The sequence below is a fragment of the Nomascus leucogenys genome, chromosome 19 (assembly GCF_006542625.1).
Source record: "Nomascus leucogenys isolate Asia chromosome 19, Asia_NLE_v1, whole genome shotgun sequence".
Taxonomy (NCBI): domain Eukaryota; kingdom Metazoa; phylum Chordata; class Mammalia; order Primates; family Hylobatidae; genus Nomascus; species Nomascus leucogenys.
The window spans coordinates 61785522-61805541 of NC_044399.1; the positions used below are offsets into that span (position 1 = coordinate 61785522).

At 41.0% G+C, this 20020-nt stretch overlaps 1 protein-coding gene across 12 annotated transcripts in view; it reads right to left on the minus strand.

Annotated features, from left to right (window-relative positions):
• The window catches only part of NCOR1 (nuclear receptor corepressor 1), a 185631-nt gene that overhangs the window by 141133 nt on the left and 24478 nt on the right, over positions 1-20020 (minus strand). For all 12 annotated transcript variants that reach the window (XM_030799750.1, XM_003262619.4, XM_030799740.1 and 9 more), the window contains exon 3: positions 11239-11372. In XM_030799750.1, coding sequence (XP_030655610.1) covers positions 11239-11372 — 134 coding nt within the window. The remainder of the gene's footprint in view (positions 1-11238; positions 11373-20020) is intronic.

Below are 20020 nucleotides of genomic sequence, written 5' to 3' on the forward strand. Positions count from 1 at the left end.
TGGCATCCATTCTTTGTTTGGCTGGATTCAGTTATCAAGAAATTCTTAGGCCAGGTGCAGTGGCTCACACCTGTAATCCCAGCACTTTGGGAGGCCAAGGAGGGTGGATCACCTGAGGTCGAGAGCTCGAGACCAGCCTGGCCAACATGGAGAAACCCCATCTCTACTAAAAATACAAAAAAAATTAGCCAGGTGTGGGGGCGCATGCCCGTAATCCCAGCTACTCAGGAGGCTGAGGTAGGAGAATCACTTGAACCCGGGAAGCGGAGGTTGCAGTGAGCCAAGATCGCATCATTGCACTCCAGCCTGAGCAACAAGAGCAAAATTCCATCTCAAAAAAAGAAAAAAGAAAAAAAAGAAATTCTTTCAGGTTTGTTTTGTTTTGTTTGAAACAGAGTGTCACTCTGTCTCCCAGGCTAGAGTACAGTGGTGCGATCTTGCCTCACTGCAACCTCCACCTCCTGGGTTCAAGAGATTCTCCTGCCTCAGACTCCAGAGTAGCTGGGATTACGGGCATGCGCCACCACTCCCAGTTAATTTTTATATTTTCAGTAGAGAAAGGGTTTTGCCATGTTGGCCAGGCTGGTCTCGAACTTCTGACCTCAGGTGACATGCCTGCCTCAGCCTCCCAGAGTGCTGGGATTGCAGGTGTGAGCCACCACGCCCGGCCTCTTTCAGTTTTAGATGCTATAATTGCTCAGTGCTTTCATGTCTAAGAACATCTGCCTGTTATTTTTATTGTTAAACTGTCTGGTATAATATTCTTGAATATCAATTTCTTTTACTCAGAACTTTGTAGCTACTGCTTCACTATTTTCTGTCACTCAATTCTGCTATGTAGAAGTTTGTAGCCTGACTCTTCCATCTTGTGGAGCATTTATTTTGTTTCCTGAATTCCTAATTCTTTTACTTATCCTTGAAATTTAATTCCTTAACCATGATCTGTCTTGGTATGGATCATTCTTTCTGTACAAATTTTTCCTGGAACAAGATATGTTTTATCAATCTGTAGAATCTATCAATTCTTCCTTAACTTTATGGGGAATTTCTGTATTATGAATATTATTAATGTTCCTTTACCAGGTTTTCCACCTCAAAAACATGTTCTTATAGTATACTGGATGATCTTTATTTGTCCTCCCTACAAGTTCTTTCTAATTGTCTTAATCTTTGTCCTTTTCTTCAGCACTCACTCTAATTATATCAAGACTTTGTTCTAAGACAAGGTTTACCTTAAGCCACATCTACTTTATTCCTTTTCTTTCTAATATTATATCGTGAGGGCACTCAAATGTCTGAACTACATTTAGCCCATCTGGCTGCCTTATCATTTTGTTTTTGAATACTTCATTATTTAAGTTCTTTTATAGTGCATAGCACTTATGAGGCATGCTCTTTGTTTATGTTTCTTACACGTGGCGATTTTATTTTTGGCATACTGTGTTGCTTTAATTTTCTTTCCAGGAATATATTCGCCTCGTTTGTGCCATTCTCCACCCTCCTGCTCAGGTACATTGTGGCAGCCTTTCTCTTTGGCGTGGGATAGTCTGGGTGGGTTCTCCTTGATTGTTCCCACTTTTTCTGGCATGTGTTCATCTTCTCTGCAAATGGAAGAATAGGTATGGCTTTCTAAATACTGTTCTACTGCCCGAGGGAGCAAGGAAGTGGGGCAAAGGAGGAAAAATCTTGGTTAGGGCTGTAACTGCCTTTGCTAAGGACTCTGGCCCCCTCTACCAGCCAGACATGTAGACCACTCCAGAGGGTTCTGGCTCATCACTTTACAGAATGGCACATCCCAACTGTCCTTTCTGCAGCTGTTGAGAAACCAGGATGGCATAATGGGAATTCTCAAGCAAACCATTCACCACCACCAATATAAATTTTCTCCAATCAAGGAATATTCATGAGAAATCCTAGGATTTCACTAACTTACTTTCTTCGATACTGCTTTTTTTTAATTTTCTTTTTTAAAAACTCATGTTCCGCTGGGCACAGTGGCTCATGCCTGTAATCCCAGCACTTTGGGAGGCTGAGGCGGGCGGATCACCTGAGGTCAGGAGTTCGAGACTAGCCTGGCCAACATGATGAAACCCCACCTCTACTAAAAATATAAAATTAGCCAGTCATGGAGGCAGGCGCCTGTAATCCCAGCTACCCTTGAGGCTGAGGCATGAGAATCTCTTCAACCCGGGAGGCGGAGGTGAGCCAAGACTGTGCCACTGCACTCCAGCTCGGGCAAAAACAGCAAAACTCTGTCTCAAAAAAATAAAATAGGCCAGGCATGGTGGCTCACGCCTGTAATCCCAGCACTTTGGGAGGCTGAGGTGGGCAAATCACAAGGTCAGGAGATCGAGACCATCCTGGCTAACACAGAGAAACCCCCATCTCTACTAAAAATACAAAGAATCAGCCGGGCATGGTAGCATGAGCCTGTAGTCCCAGCTACTCGGGAGGCTAAGGCAGGAGAATTGCTTGAACCCAGGAGGCAGAGGCTGCAGTGAGCCGAGATCACGCCACTGCACTCCAGCCTGGGCAACAGAGCGAGACTCCGTCTCAAAAATAAAAAATACATTAATTAAATAAAATAAAATAGAAAATAAAATGAAATAAAATAAAAACTCATGTTCCTTGAGTCATAAAACAATAATGATACTTTAACAATAGAAAATAGGAGGTCAAGTCATTCAAGATACTTGTAATTCTTTCTGTGAATCCCACTTTTCCAAGTTTTTGACAATAGCTGTATGTCTTTCCTTGTTTATAAAAGGGTAAACTTTTAGCCTTCTTGAAAAATATATATTTTTGTATATTTCTTAGATATTAGAGGACAAGTAAGCTGAATTCCCTCTCCAAACTCAACCAAGAAATGTATTATATAATAATTTTAGGCTGGGAGTGGTGGCTCACACCTATAATCCTAGCACTTTGGGAGGCCGATGCAGGTGGATCACCTGAGGTCAGGAGTTTGAGACCAGGTTGGCCAACATGGTGAGACCCTGCTTCTATTAAAAAATACAAAAAAAGTATTTTTTTTTTTCTAGTGCCTGTAGTTCCAGCTAATCGGAGGCTGAGGCAGAAGAATCGTTTGAACATGAGAGGCAGAGGTTGCAGTGAGCCAAGATCGTGCCACGGCACCCCAGCCTGTGCGTCAGAGCGAGACTCCATCTCAAATAAAATAATATTATATTTCAAATCTTTGATCATCTTAAAACCTAAACAGTGAGCACATTTTTGAAATGGGAAATCAGGTACCTTATAAAATTGCTGAAATCAGAAAGGAAATTTATAAAGGTAATTATATTTCAAAATACCTTAGAATTCGTATAAATAAAATGAAAATGAAGAAATTACAACAGATGCCTCAGAAATAAAAAGGATCATAAGGAACTATACGAACCATAATATGTCAATAAATTGGATAACCTAGAGGAAATGGATAAATTCCTAGAAAAACACAACCTACCAATATTGAGTTAAGCAGAAGTAGAAAGCCTGAACAGACGAATAACAAATGAAGAGGCTGAAGAAGTAATCAAAAACTTCTCAACAAAGAAAACTCCAGGATCTGAAGGCTTCATGGCAGAATTCTACTGAATAGTCAAAGAAAAATATATACCAACTCCTCCTAAACTCTTCCAAAAAATAGAGCTAGAGGGACTATTTCCCAACACATAATATGAGGCCAGCATATCTAAGTCAAAGGCATTTAAGTTGATACCTAAGTCAAGGACGTCACAAGAAAACAAAACTAGAGGCCAATCTCTCTAATGAACACTGATGCAAAAATCCTCAATAAAGGCCAGGCGTGGTGGCTCACGCCTGTAATCCCAGCACTTTGGGAGGCTGAGGCGGGTGAATCACGAGGTCAGGAGATGGAGACCATCCTGGCTAACACAGTGAAACCTTGTCTCTACTAAAAATACAAAAATTAGCCGGGCGTGGTGGCGGGCGCCTGTAGTCCCAGCTACTCGGGAGGCTGAGGCAGGAGAATGGCGTGAAGCCGGGAGGCAGAGCTTGCAGTGAGCCAAGATCATGCCACTGCACTCCAGCCTGGGCAACAGAGCGAGATTCTGTCTCAAAAAAAAAAAAAAATCCTCAATAAAATATTAACAAACTGAATTTAACAACACATCACAAAGATTACAAACCACTAGCAAGTGGGATTTATCCCTGGCATGCAAGGCTGGTTTAACATACACAAATCAATGGGATATATCATATTAAGAGATACACAAATCAATGGGATATATCATATTAAGAGAAGTGAAAACAATGGGAAAAGGACCTAAACAGACATTTCTCCAAAGAAAACATAAAAATGGCCAAGAGATATATAAAATGGTGCTCAATATCACTAATCACAATGGAAATGCAAATTAAAACTACAATGAGATCTCACCTCACACCTGTAAGGATGGCTATTCTGCAAAAGATAACAAATGTTGGCGAGGGTATGGAGAAAAGGGAACCCTAGTATTTTGTTGGTGGGAATGTAGATTGTTATAGCCATTATGGAAAACAGTATGGAAGGTCCCAAAGAAATTAAAAATACAACTACTATAGACCCAGCAATCCCTCTTCTGGTTGTATACTCAAAAGGAATGAAATCACCACCTCATAAAGATATCTGGGCTGGGCTCAGTGGTTCATGCTTGTAATCCTAGCACTTGGGAGGCTGAGGCAGAAGGATCGCTTGAGGCCAGGAGTTCAAGACCAGCCTGGATATAGTGAGACCCTATCTCTACAAAAAATACAAAAATTGGCCATGCACAGTGGCATGCACCTGTGGTGCCAGCTACCCGGGAGGCTGTGGTGGGAGGATCGTTTGAGACTAGGAGGTCCAGGCTGCAGTGAGCCATGATCATGCCACTGTACTCCAGCCTGAGTGGCAGGGCAAGACCCTATCTCAAAAAAAAAAGAAAAAAACAACAACCAGATACCTACACTCCCATGTTCATGGCAGCATCATTCACAATAGTTAATATATAGAAACAACCTAGATACCCACTGACAGATGGATGGATAAAGAAAATGTGCAGGCCAGGCACAGTGGCTCACTCCTGTAATCCCAGCACTTTGGGAGGCCAAGGTGGGCGGATCACTTGAGGTCTGGAGTTCAAGATCAGCCTGGCCAACATGGCGAAACCCCGTCTCTACTAAAAATACAAAAATTAGCTGGGCATGGTGGCACACACCTGTAGTCCCAGCTACTCCAGAGGCTGAGGCAGGAGAATTGCTTGAACCCAGGAGGTGGAGGTTGCAGTGAACCAAGGTTGCGCCATTGCACTCCAGCTTGGGTGACAGAGTGAGACTCTGTCTAAAAAAAAAAAAAAAAAGAAAAAAAAAAAGAAAATGTGATGCATGTGTGTATACATATATATGTGTGTGTGTGTGTGTGTGTGTGTGTGTGTATAAATATTATTCAGCTTTAAAAAAGAAAAAAATCCTTTCATATGCCATAACATGGATGGACCATGCTGAAACCACGCTGAAATAAGCCAGACACAAAAAGAAAAATATTGCATGATCTCCCCTATATATGGAATATTTTAAAAAAAAAAAAAAGCACTCAAATACACAGGGATAGAGAATGAAACAGTGGTTCACCGGTTGGGGATGGGGAAATAAGGAGATGGAGGTCAAAAGATACAAAATAGCAGATGTGTGGGATGAACAAGTCTAGAGATCTAATGTATAACATGAGGACTAAAGTTAATACAATTGTATTATATTAGGGATTTTTGCTAAATGGGTAGATTTTAGCTATTCGTCACCAAAACAAAGTATGTGAGATGACAGATATGTTCACTGGCTAAACTATGTGTATCCCATAACATCGTGTAAACCTCAAATATACATAATAAATTTATTTTAATACATAAATGTAAAAATCATTCTTAACTTGAGGACTCTACAAAAACAGGACAGACAGGATATGGTCAGCACCAACTAGCCTTAGTTTGGCAACCTCTGTCCTAGATAATAAAAAAAGTGAAAAACAGCAAACAAATAAAACTAAACCTCTAGTGCTGCAAAAGAACAATTTGAAATGATGATGTCAATACTGAAAAAAGAGAATGGCAAAAGTATGGGTAACAAACTTTTTTTTCCAAACCAAGTGGTTTCTAATTCTTTGCTTTTGTATCAAAGGAGAAACTGTTTTTTAGATGAAAGATCAAAAAAATAATTTTAGATATCAGATCATTGTGATTGTTGGTCTAGAAATTGGAAGGCACTCAGAGAATTAAGCAAAATTGCAGCTACAAAATTTATTCCATTTCTACCTGCTTAGATGAACAATATTTGTTGTCTATAAAAAATACAAATTGGTACAGTATTCACGTAGAAGCCTGCCTGTTTCCAGTAATTAGTACTCAAAAATTACAATAATTGGGGGAAGGGAAACCAGTCCTCTCTTATTAAAAGATATGTTTTCAGTAAGATTTTACTTTTTTGCTTTTAATAATAATGTAATAAAATGTATACATATATTTATGCTTTTTTGTTCAAGGATCTACTACTACTAATTGTCATAACTTAATCCAGAGTAAAACTTTTAAACACTTAGGGCCTAAAATCACAGAAAACTTAAATACATTTATTTTATTTATTTATTTTTGAGACGGAGTCTCTCTCTGTCGCCCAGGATGGAGTCCAGTGGCGCGATCTTGGCTAACTGCAAGCTCCGCCTCCCAGGTTCACGCCATTCTCCTGCCTCAGCCTCTAGAGTAGCTGGGACTATAGATGCCCGCCACCACGCCTGGCTAATTTTTTGTATTTTTAGTAGATGGGGTTTCACCGTGTTAGCCAGGATGGTCTCAACCTCCTGACCTCGTGATCTGCCCACCTTGGCCTCCCAAAGTGCTGGGATTACAGGCATGAGCCACAGTGCCTGGCCCAAAATTTCTTTATGTATTTGTAGCAGAAATATATGAGAGTGATCAGTAAAATATGTTGAATAAACATATTAGCAAAAAACTTTTACTGGAGAAGAAAAGAAATAAAAATTCGAGGAGAAAAAAAGGACAATATAAAATTTCCTACTGGTAAAAAGAAGAGAAGTAAAAACAAAAACAAAACACGTCATCTTAACTGATGCAGAAAAAGCATTCAACGAAGTCCAAAATCTTTTCTTGACTTAAAAAACTCAACAGTTTAGGAAAAGAAGGAAAGTTCCTTAACATAATAAAGGCCATTTGTGAAAATTCCACGACTAACATCATAATCAATAGGGAAAAACTGAAAGATTTTCCACTAAGATACTATGAAAGGTAAGGATCGGATCCTTTTCCCATCTAGTACTACGTTGATTAGAAGCAGTGGCAAACGCTTCTAATCAACATAGTACTAGAAGTACTAGCAAGAGCAACCAAACAAAAAAAAAAAAAAAGAAAAGAAATAAAAGGCATCCAGTCAGAAAGGAAAAAGTAAAAATATCTCTATTTGCAGATGACACAATCCTACGTATAAAAGTTCCCCAAGATTCTACACATAAAAAAAAAACTGTTTCATCCATGGATGAAACTGGAAAACATCATTCTCAGTAAACCATCGCAAGGACAAAAAACCAAACACCGCATGTTCTCTCTCATAGGCGGGAATTGAACAATGAGAACTCATGGACACAGGAAGGGGAACATCACACTCCGGGGACTGTTGTGGGGTGGGGGGAGGGGGGAGGGACAGCATTAGGAGATACACCTAATGCTAAATGACGAGTTAATGGGTGCAGGAAATCAACATGGCACATGGATACATATGTAACAAACCTGCACATTGTGCACATGTACCCTAAAACCCTAAAGTATAATAAAAAAAAAAAAAAAAAAAAAACTGTTAGAATAAATGAATCCAGTAAAGTTGCAGGATACAAAATCAACAGCAGTTTTATATACAAAAAACAACCTAACTGAAAAAGAAATCAAGGAAACAATTTATGACAGTTTTAAAAAACATTTACATAAATTTACTTGGTTAAATAAATTTAACCAAGGAGATGAAAGATCTGTATATTGAAAACTATAAAACACTGATTAAAGAAACTGAAGACACAAATAAATGAAGAGATATCCTGTGCTCATGGATCAGAAGAATGTTGCAAAAATGTCCACACAACCCAAAGAAATACACAGTACAGATTCAACACAATTCTTATTGGAATCCCAATGGCGTTTTTCACAGAAATAGAAAAAACAACCCTAAAATTCACATGGAAGTATAAAAGACCCCCAATAGCAAAATCAATTCTGAAAAAGAAAAACAAAGAGGCATCACACTTCCTGATTTAAAATTGTATTACCAAGTTACAGTAATCAAAACAATATGGTATTCGCATAAAAACAGACACACTGATCAGCAGAAAAGAACAGAAAGCCCAGAAATAAATCTAAACATATGGCCGCCTAACTTTTGACAGGGGAACCACAGCAACACAGTGGGGAAAGGGTAGTCTCTTCAATAATGCTGGGAAAACTAGATATCCAGATGCAAAAGAATGAAATTAGACCCTTGTTTTACACTATACACAAAAATCAACTCAAAATGGATAAAAGACTTAAATATAAGATCAGAAACTATAAAAGTCCTGCAAGAGAACTTTGGGAGAAAAGCTCTGGGACACTGACCTTGGCAATGATTTTTTGCATATCAAAAAGTCAGGCCACAAAAGCACAAATATATAAATGGGACTACATCAAACTAAAAAGCTTCTGAAAACAAGAAAATAAGTCAGCAGCCTGTAGACACAGAAAACATATTTGTAAACTATGTATCTGCTAAGGAATTAATATCCAGAATTTATAAAGAACTCATAAAACTCAACAGCAGAAAAACAAATAACCTGATTTTTAAATGGGCAGATCTGAATAGACATTTCTCAAAAGAAAATGTAAAAATCACCAACAGGTATATGAAAAGATGTTCAGTATCATTAGTCATCAGGGAACTGTGTATTAAAAGCACTATGAGATACTCTCATACCCATTAGGATGGCTATTACCAAAAAAAGTCAAAAGATAACAAATATTAACGAGAGCGTGAAGAAAAGAGAACTCTCATACACTGCTGGTGGTAATGTAAATTAGTACAACCATTATGGAAAACAGTATGAAAGTTCCCAAAGCAATTAAAAATAGAACTACCATATGACCCGGCAATCCTTCTTCTGGAAGGAAATCACCATCTCGTAAAGATAAATGCACTCCCATGTTATTGCGGCATTATTCACGATAGCCAAGATATAAAAACAATCTAAGTGTCTGTCGATGAATGAATCATAAAGAAACTGTGGTATATATACACTATGGAATATTATTCAACCCTAAAAAAAATGAGATTTTGCCATCCACAACATGGATAAGCCTGGAGGACATTATGCTATGTGAAATAAACCTGACACAGAAAGTAAAATATTGCATGATTTCACTTATATGTGGAATCTTAAACAAACAAAAAACAGGAACTATACAAAAAGAACAAAACAGTGGTAACAGTGGTTACCAGGGGCAGGGGGTGGAAAGAAAATGGGGAGATGAAAGTCAGAGGATGTAAAGTAGCAGATATATAGAATGAAAAAGTCTAGATTTCTTATGTACAACATGAGGACTACAGGTAATAATATTGTGCTGTATCTGGGATTCATGATAAATGAGTATAGATTTTAGTTGGTCCAGCCACAAAAGCAAAAATAAAAACAGAAGCAAAAATAAATAACTTGGTGAGATGATGGATACGTTAATTTGCTTCGCCATAGTGACCTTTTTATTATCTATACGTATCCCATAACATCATGTTGTATGCCTTAAATACACACAATTTAAAAAAAAAATTCTGGCCAGGTGCAGTGGCTCATGCCTATGATCCCAACACTTTGGGAGGCCAAAGCAGGCAGATCACTTGAGGCCTGGAATTCAAGACCAGCCTGGTCAACATGGCAAAAGCCCATCTCTACTAAAAACACAAAAGTTAGCTGGGTGTGGTGTGTACGCCTGTAATCCCAGCTATTTAGGAGGCTGAGGCATGAGAATCACTTGAACCCTGGAGATGGAGGTTGCAGTGAGCTGAGATCATGCCACCGCACTGCAGCCTGGGAGACAGAGTGAGACTCTTTCTCAAAAAAAAAAAAAAAAGAATTAACTATTTTGGGAGGTAGGGGTGGGTGGATCACTTGAGCTCAGGAGTTCAAGACTAGCCTGGGCAACATGGCAAAATCCTATCTCTACAAAAAATACACTTGTAATCCCAGCACTTTGGGAGGCCGAGGCGGGCGGATCACGAGGCCAGGAGATCGAGACCACGGTGAAACCCTGTTTCTACTACAAAAAATTAGCCAGGCGTGGTGGCGGGTGCCTGTAGTCCCAGCTACTTGGAGAGGCTGAGGCAAGAGAATGGCGTGAACCCGGGAGGCGGAGCTTGCAGTGAGCCGAGATCGCGCCACTGCAATCCAGCCTGGGCCACAGAGTGAGACTCCGTCTCAAAAAAAAAAAAAAAAAAAAATACAAAAATTAGCCAGGACTGGGAGACTAAGGTGGGAGAATCACTTGAGCCCAGAAGGTTGAGGCTGCAATGAGCCATGATCATGCCACTGCACTCCAGCCTGGGCAACAGAGCTAGAAAGATCCTGTCTCAAAAAAAAAAAAAAAAAAAAAAAAAACTTTCAGAATGAGAGTGAAGTAAAAGAAAGCAGAGATTGTAAGGACACTGAGGAAAAAAGAGAACCCACCATGCATGTACAGGACCTACATTATCTGACAGAATACTTACTATCAGTTGAGGACAATGCCACTATTATCTCCATTTTTATAGGAGGGAAAACTAAAGCTTGAAGAGTTGAGATCAGTGACTGGTAACCCTAGCTGCAAATCAGAATTACTGAAAAACTTTGGCAATAAAATAAAGCCTGGGCCCAACTCCAGAGATGGATTTAAGTGTTTTGTGATGAGGCTTGGGCATCCCAGGTAGTTCTAATGTGCAGCCCAAGTCTATAGAACATAACCAAGGACACACAGGTGACCAGGTGGTTTACTGCCTTTCTACTACATAATATTAATGCCAAACTATGGAAACAAGTTTTAAGGGCTTGTTAACTGTTGCAACCAACCAACAAAAAAGAACTCAAAATGCAAACTATAAATGACCAGTCATGGATGGGTTAATAAAAAGTAAAAAAATAAAATAATGACAAACTTGTATACTTCACAAATATAATCCTAGATAGAAACATAAAAGAAACCTCATTACCTGTCAGAACCTGGGTGAAATTCTGAAAGCAAGGAAGGTCGCCTTCGAAGCTGTTGCTGCTGCTGTTGCTGCAAAAGCTGTGATGCCTGACTCACTTCAAGATGAGAGGAACGATAATCAGGGACTGCGAACTCCTAGTATTAAAATAATCATAAATCAGTTATTAACCAAAAACTGAACAACATCATGAAATCAAAGCAAGCATAAAGGTAGTTATGGGCCACTAAGTATGGAAAGAAAGAGCAATGACTATTTCAATCCTTCATTGATCTAATTCTTCCCCTTAAAATAATCAACATTTTAACTACGTATCATTAAAAATAATCCAAAATGAAATTTCAAGTTTAATCTATATTGACTCATTCCTCTAATAACAAATTACAATAACTCCCAATCTGTATTACTCACATCAGCAAAATCTCAAACTCATGTGTTCAATATGAAATCCTAAAAAGCATTCCAATACCAAATTCATAATGAATAAGCTGGAAGAAGGGTCATGGAAGTCTAATCAAATCCATGCACACTTACAATGAAGAAACTGAAGTCCAGAGAATCAACCTGCTAGTTAAGAGTAGTAGTTTTTCCCATCAAAACTACGTGAGTGTTTTTATGTTTGTTTTTGGACCTTTCCTTTGTTGGTTGTTTTTTTTTTTTTTTTTTGGCAAAAACTTCTTTTCCAAACAAATCTATTGTGCTAACTCAATCATAAACAGAAAAACACAGAATTACTAAATAAGCTAGGAACTCCAGTCCTACGTATACACCCAAAAGAATTACAAGTACATAAAACCACAAACAAAACCTAGTACACAATTCTTCATGGGTGCATTATTCACAATAGCCAAAAAATAAAAACCAAAATGTCCATCAACTAATGAACAAATAAACAAAATGTAGTATAACCATACAACTGAATATAATTCAGCCTTGAAAAAGGAGAGATGTTGGCCGGGCACGGTGGCTCACGCCTGTAATCCCAGCACTTTGGGAGGCCGAGGGGGGCGGATCACGAGGTCAGGAGATCGAGACCATCCTGGCTAACACGGTGAAACTCCGTCTCTACTAAAAATACAAAAAAAAAAATTAGCCAGGCGAGGTGGCAGGCGCCTGTAGTCCCAGCTACGCGCTACACAGGAGGCTGAGGCAGGAGAATGGCGTGAACAACCCCGGGGGGCAGAGCTTGCAGTGAGCCGAGATTGCGCCACTGCACTCCAGCCTGGGTGAAAGAGCGAGACTCAGTCTAAAAAAAAAAAAAAAAAAAAAAAAAGGAGAGATGCTAGAACACAGATGAACATAGAAAACATTATACTAAGTTTTAAAAAAAAAAAAAGGCCAGGCACAAAAGGCCATGTATTATTATTCCATTTATATAAAATGTCTATAATAAGCAAATCCAGGCTGGGTGCTATGGCTTACGTCTGTAATCCCAACACTTTGGGGAGGCCAAGGTGGGCAGATTGCTTGACCCCAGAGATTCAAGACTAGTCTGGGCAACATAGTGAGACTTCATCTCTACAAAAAATAAATTTAAAAATTAGCCGGGCATTGTGGCACGTCCCAGCTACTCTGTAGGCTAAGGTGGGAGGATTGCTTGAGCCCAAGAGTTAGAGGCTGCAGTGAGCTCTGATTGTGCCACTGCACTCCAGCCTGGGTGACAGAGCAAGACACTGTCTTTAAAAAAAAAAGAAAAAAGAAGAGGCAACAAATCCATAGAAACAGAAAATGAATTGGTGGTTGTCAAAAGATGGGGAGAAGAGGAGAACTAAAACTGCTATTAGTTATGGGGTTTCGTTGCAGGTGACGGAGATGTCCTGAAATCAGGTAGCGGTGATAGCTGCACAATATAATGAATATATTAAAAGCTGCTACATTATATACTTTAAAATGGTAAATTTTGTTATATGAATTCTGTGTCAACAAAAAAGTTTTAAAAATCATAAACAGATAAAATTGTGCTGTCCAGGATAAAACAGAGGGTAGATAAGCCATTGAGAGCCCTTCTCTATAAGTTATGAGTAAAAAATAACTCATAGTCTAAGAAGAAATCTCAGGTATAAAGTTGAAAACATAAAAAACAAAACCATTTAAAAAACTTTTTCAGCCTGGCACAGTGGCTCATGCCTGTAATCCCAGCACTTTGGGAGGCCAAGGCAGGCAGATCACAAGGTCAGGAGTTTGAGAACAGCCTGGCCAACATAGTGAAACCCCATCTCCACTAAAAATACAAAAAATTAGCTGGGTGTGGTGGCGTGCTCCTGTAATCCCAGCTACTCAGGAGGCTGAGGCAGGAGAATCACATGAACCCGGGAGGTGGAGGCTGCAGTGAGCTGAGATCGTACCATTGCACTCTAGTCCAGGCAAAAGTGCAAGACTCCATCTCAAAAAAAAAATTTTTTTTCAAAGGCACCAAAACAAAAAGGAATTTACATCCAAAGAAATAGGTAAAACAGTAGATAAAAGTAAAAAGAACCTAGAAAATATTAATAATATCCTCAAAAAGAATCAAACAGGCCAGGTGCTATGGCTCACACTTATAATCCCAGCACTTTGGGAGGCCAAGGCAGGCGGATCCCTTGAGGTCAGGGGTTCGAGACCAGCCTGGCCAACATGGTGAAACCTCATCTCTACTAAAAATACAAAAACTAGCCAGGCATGGTGGCAGGCACATGTAATCCCAGCTACTCCAGAGGCTGAGGCAGGAGAATCGCTTGAACCTGGGAGGCGGAGTTTGCAGTGAGCCAAGACCAAGCCACTGCACTCCCCACCCAGCCTAGGCGACAGAGCAAGACTCTGTCTCAAAAAAACAAAAACAAAAAAAATAGTCCTCATCACAAGGGTTTGTTAAAAAAAAAAAAGAATCAAATAGCAGGCCGGGCATGGTAGCTCACACCTGTAATCTTAGTATGTTGGGAGGCCAAGGTGGGAAGGTTGCTTGAGGCCAGAAGCTTGACACCAACCTGGCCAACTTGGCGAAACCCCGTGTGTACTAAAATTACAAAAATTAGCCAGGCGTGGTGGCACATGTCTGTGGTCCCAGCCATTCAGCAGGCTGAGGTATGAGAACTGCTTGCACCCAGGAGGTGGAGGTTGCAATGAGCCAAGATCGTGCCACCGTACTTAGGCCTGGGCAACAGAGTGAGACTCTGTCTCAAAAAAATAAAAAAAAATTTAATAAAAGAATCAAAGAAACTAAAAACTGAATCACTGAAGGTAAACAATAGTTGAACACAGAGAAGTGAAAAGTAAATGAAAGCTAAGAGAGAACTGAGGAATTCTCTCAGTACCCAGTAAAGGACAAACACATAGAAACCACAGGAAAGAAGTTAAAAATGGGAGCTAGAGCAAAAAGTTCCAACATCCCATATCCACAGGTAAGAGACAGGATCCTGAGAAATAACAGAACAGTATTTCTCCGAAATTAGAAAAAACATAGTCTTCAGATTTAAAAGGGCTTAAGGAAAAAACTGGATGTATTTTTTAAATTAATCCATACCGGACACATGAAAATATTAAAAAACAAGAATAAAGTGAAACTTTATTAAAAGTTCCATGAAATAAAAAAGTTTCCTACAAAGTTAGAAGGATCATAATAAAAGCAGGCTTCTCATTAGCAACACTGAATAGAAGCAAACAGCAAATAATAGCATATTCCAAGTTCAGAGGAAAATAACTTTGAAGCTACAAATTGAATAACTAAGTCATCATTTGGCTGGGCATGCTGCTTCATGCCTGTAATCCCAGCACTTTGGGAGGGCAAGGTGGGAGGACAGCTTGAGGCCAGGGGTTTGAGATCAGCCTGTGCAACACAGTGAGAGCCCATCTCTATAAAAAATTTAAAAATTAGCTGGGCATGGTGGTACAAACCTATAGTCCCAGCTACTCATGAGGCTGAGGTGAGAGTATCACTTGAGCCCAGGAGCTCAAGGTTACAGTGAGCTATGACTGTGTCACTGCATTTCAGCCTGGGTGATAGAGTGAAACCTTGTCTCCAAAAATAAAATGAAATAAAAAATAAACCATCACTCAAGTTTTAAGGCTACTAACTTTTGAGAATTCAAGAACTCAAATAATATACCAACCACAGACACTCTCTGAAAGAATTTCTTTCTTTTTTTTTTTTTTTTTTTTTTTGAGGAGTCTCGCTCTGTTGCCCAGGCTGGAGTGCAGTGGCACGATCTAGGCTCACTGCAAGCTCCGCCTCCTGGATTCACGCCATTCTCCTGCCTCAGCCTCCCAAGTAGCTAGGACTACAGGCGCCCACCACCACACCCAGCTATTTTTTTTTTTTTAGTAGAGACAGGATTTCACCGTGTTAGCCAAGATGATCTCGATCTCCTGACCTCATGATCTGCCCGCCTCAGCCTCCCAAAGTGCTGGGATTACAGGCATGAGCTACCACGCCCAGCCAACACTCTCTGAAAGAATTTCTAAAGGTTGTACCCAGCAAGAAAAATTAAGAGTAAGGAGTGAAATAAAAGTAACAACAGTGCACTGCAGCTTCCAGGTATAAGCAGGTAACACTGCTCAGAATTACCTCCCCACAGTCAACAGCTAAAAAATTCAAAGAAATGTAGAAACTATTTTCAGAAACTGAGTAATAAGCAGCACAGGGCTTGATCACTGAGAGAAATGAAGCAAATGAGGTAAGCCCTACCTACCATACTCTAGGCCCTCTGCCTAAAGGCAATTTCCAAACTGCAGCTATGGGAAGGGAACCTAAGTCGTGTCCCACAATCACAGTCATTGAAGAAGCAACCGTACAAGGTTTGGATAAGCTATAGGAACTGAACTTCCTAGTTTCAAAGAGAAAGATTTCCTGAACTCTGAATTTGGGATCCCTTAAGCCTCTGCCTGAATTCTAGTCTGTAAATGAATAAGGAGAAATATCACAGGCTGGGCTAAAAATAATTTCTGATGATAGAACAATTAGAAGCAACTATAAAGAAAACAATTCCCTGAGCTCACTCAGGGCAAGAACTCATTCAAATTTCTTCCAGCAAGAGTGAGGAAATCCCACTGAATACACGGGACATTCGACAGAAACCCTAGGAGACAAGCTTAGAAGTGGGGGATAAATTAGACCTAGAATAAAGACTACTCTAGACCTGCCCTAACAGTTTAAAAACAAGCCTCAAAAGTAACTTAATTTCCTACCAAAAAGACTTCATCTCTCTTTACAGGAATATAACAAAGGCCAGCAGTAAAAAAGTATGAAACTCACAATGTTCATATTCTAATCAAAAATGAAATCCACCTGCAATAAAAATGTCACCGGATAAAATTAACAACAGGTTGAAAAGTACAGAAGAAAGGATCACTGACTATGATACCATAGCAAAATGAAACTAATGGATTAAAAAAAAAACAAAACAAACAGGGAAAAAAAAAGTGAACAGAGGTCCAGTGAACTGTGGAATAACATGCAATATGAGTAATTGGAGTCCCAGATAGAAACTAGGGGGAAAGGAGACAGGAAAAAATATTTGAAAAAAACAATGCCCGACCACCTGCCGTCTGGGAAGTGAGGAGCGCCTCTGCCTGACCACCCACCGTCTGGGAAGTGAGGAGCGCCTCTGCCCGGCCACCCATCGTCTGGGAGGTGAGGAGCGCCTCTGCCCGGCCACCCATCGTCTGGGAAGTGAGGAGCGCCTCTGCCCGGCCACCCATCGTCTGGGAGGTGAGGAGCGCCTCTGCCCGGCCACCCATCGTCTGGGAGGTGAGGAGCGCCTCTGCCCGGCCGCCCTGTCTGGGAGGTGAGGAGCGCCTCTGCCCGGCCGCCCCGTCCGGGAGGAAGTGAGGAGCGCCTCTGCCCGGCCGCCCCGTCCGGGAGGAAGTGAGGAGCGCCTCTGCCCGGCCGCCCCGTCCGGGAAGAAGTGAGGAGCGCCTCTGCCCGGCCGCCCCATCTGGGAAATGAGGAGAGCCTCTGCCCGGCCACCCATCGTCTGGGAAGTGAGGAGCGCCTCTGCCCGGCCACCCATCGTCTGGGAAGTGAGTAGCGCCTCGGCCCGGCCGCCCTGTCTGGGAAGTGAGGAGCGCCTCTGCCCAGCCGCCCCGTCTGGGAAGTGAGGAGCGCCTCTGCCCTGCCACCCATCATCTGGGAAGTGAGGAGCGCCTCTGCCCGGCCACCCATCGTCTGGGAAGTGAGGAGCGCCTCTGCCCGGCCACGTATCGTCTGGGAAGAAGTGAGGAGCGTCTCTGCCTGGCCGCCCCGTCTGGGAAGTGAGGAGCACCTCTGCCCGGCCGCCCCGTGTCTGGGAAGAAGTGAGGAGTGCCTCTGCCCGGCCGCTCCGTCTGGGAGGTCTACCACGGAGGCCAGAAGCAATCTGGGGGCTGGACGTGGTGGCTCACGCCTGTGGTCCCGGCACTCTGGGGGGCGAGGCGGGTTGATCACTTCGGGCTAGGAGTTCAAGACCAGTCTGGCCAACTTGGCGAAACATGAAAAATACAACAGACAAACCAACCAACCAACTCAGTGACAACAAAACAGGTCTACCCTGGAGTCATACTCTAATTTTTTCTATTTTCCTCCCTTTCTGATCCTTTATCCCACTTTCTTTTTCTTCCTCTTCCTTCTCCCTCTTCTTTGTCAAATAGAGGATTGAGTTATTATCACTGATCCATATAAAGTCCCTCTCTCATTTATTTTAACTCCCACCCCCCATTTCTATTCCCCGACTTCCCATGTGTAACCTTCCTAATATGTTTGATACGCATCTTTTTGTTTGTATGTATTTTTAGAAAATGTTTATTGTTTTTGTGTGCAAAAAAAATTAATAAAAAAAAAAAGAAAACCCACCTCAACTAAAAATAAAAAAAAAAAAAAAAAAAAAAGAAAAAAACAATGGCCCCAAACTGCTCAAATTTTATGAAAATTATAAATCCACAGAATCAGGAAGCTTGGTGAATGCCAGGGACAATAACGTATTCATTCAAAAAGCACAACAGCCAGGCGTCGTGACTCACACCTCTATTCCCACCTACTTGGGAGGCTGAGGCAAGAGGATCCCTTGAGCCCAATAGTTCTAGGCTACAGCTCTGGGCTATGCCAAGCAGATGTCTACACCAAGTTCAGCATTTATATGATGACCTCCCAGAAGCAGGAGGACTACCAGGTTGCCTAAGGAGGGATAAACCCGCCCAGGTTACAAAAAAAAAAAAAAAAAAAAAAAAAAAAAAAAAAAAAAAGGAGCAGGTCACCACTCCTGTGCTGATCAGTAGTGGGATTGCACCTATGAAAACCACTGCACTTCAGCCTAGGCAACATAGCAAGGCACCATCTTCGTTTAAAAAAAAAAAAAAGCCCAACAAAGTCACCTCATACCCAAATTGCTGAAAACCAATGATAAAGAGAAAACGCTTAAAAAGTAACCAGAGGCGACCAGGCACAGTGGCTCACACCTGAAATCCCCACACTTTGGGAGGCCGAGGCAGGCAGATCACCTGAGGCCAGGAGTTCGAGACCAGCCTGGCCAACATAGCGAAAACTTGTCCCTCCTAAAAATACAAAAAATTAGCTGGGGCCAGGCACAGTGGCTCACGCCTGTAATCCCAGCACTTTAGGAGGCTGAGGCGGATGGATCACCTGAGGTCAGGAGTTCGAGACCAGCCTGACCAACATGGAGAAACCCTGTCTCTACTAAAAATACAAAATTAGCCGGGCATGGTGGTGCATGCCTGTAATCCCAGCTACTCGGGAGGCTGAGGCAGGAGAATCACTTGAACCCGGGAGGCGGAGATTGTGGTGAGCCAAGATCGCATCATTGCACTCCAGCCTGAGCAACAAGAGCAAAACTCCGTCTCAAAAAAAAAAAAAAAAAAAATAGCTTGGCACAGTAGTGCGTGCTTGCAGCCCCAGCTACTCAGGCGGCTGAGGCACGAGAATTGCTTGAACCCGGGAGGCAGACATTGCAGTGAGCCGAGATTGCGCCACTGCTCTCCAGCCTGAATGACACAGCAAGACTGCCTCAAAAAAAAAAACAAATAGCCAGAGGGGGGAAAATGTGTTTTATATATTAATGAACAAAAATGAAGAATGACCACAGGCTTCTAGTCAGAAACCATACAAGCCAGAATACAATGATATGACATCTCTTAAAATACTGAAACTGTCAACTTAGAATTCTGTATCTAGTGAAAATAGTCTTCAGAAATAAACTTTTTCAGGCAAATAAAAGATGAGAGAATTAATTGCCAAAAGACCTAAACTGACAGAAATGAAGTTCTTCAGGCAAAAACACAGTAACATCAGAAGAAAACCTGAATATATAAAAAGACTAATGTCAGAAATGATATATACACAGGCAATTAGAGAAGGAAAAAATAAAGAGCAGAAATCGGTGAAATAGAAAAATAGTGAAAATGATTGAAACCAAAGCTAATTCTTCAAGAATCTATTAAACTTATAAACCTCTAGGCGGATTGATTAAAAAATAATAAAAAAACACATTATCAACATGAGGAACAACATTGCAACATATCTCAAAGGCACTGAAATGATGAGGAAATATTGTGACAAATTATGTCAATAAATCTGATACCTTACACAACAAAATATACCCAAACTGACTCAAGAAAAAATTGAGTATCTGAATTATAACTACTAAAGAAATTGAGCTCATATTTAAATTCTTCCCACAAAAAAAATTCTGGGCCCAATAGTTTCACTGATAAATTCTATGAAATATCTAAGGATGAAAAAGTATCAATCCCGGCCACACATGGTGGCTCACACCTGTAATCTCAGCACTTTGGGAGGCTGAGGCAGGAAGATCACCTAAGG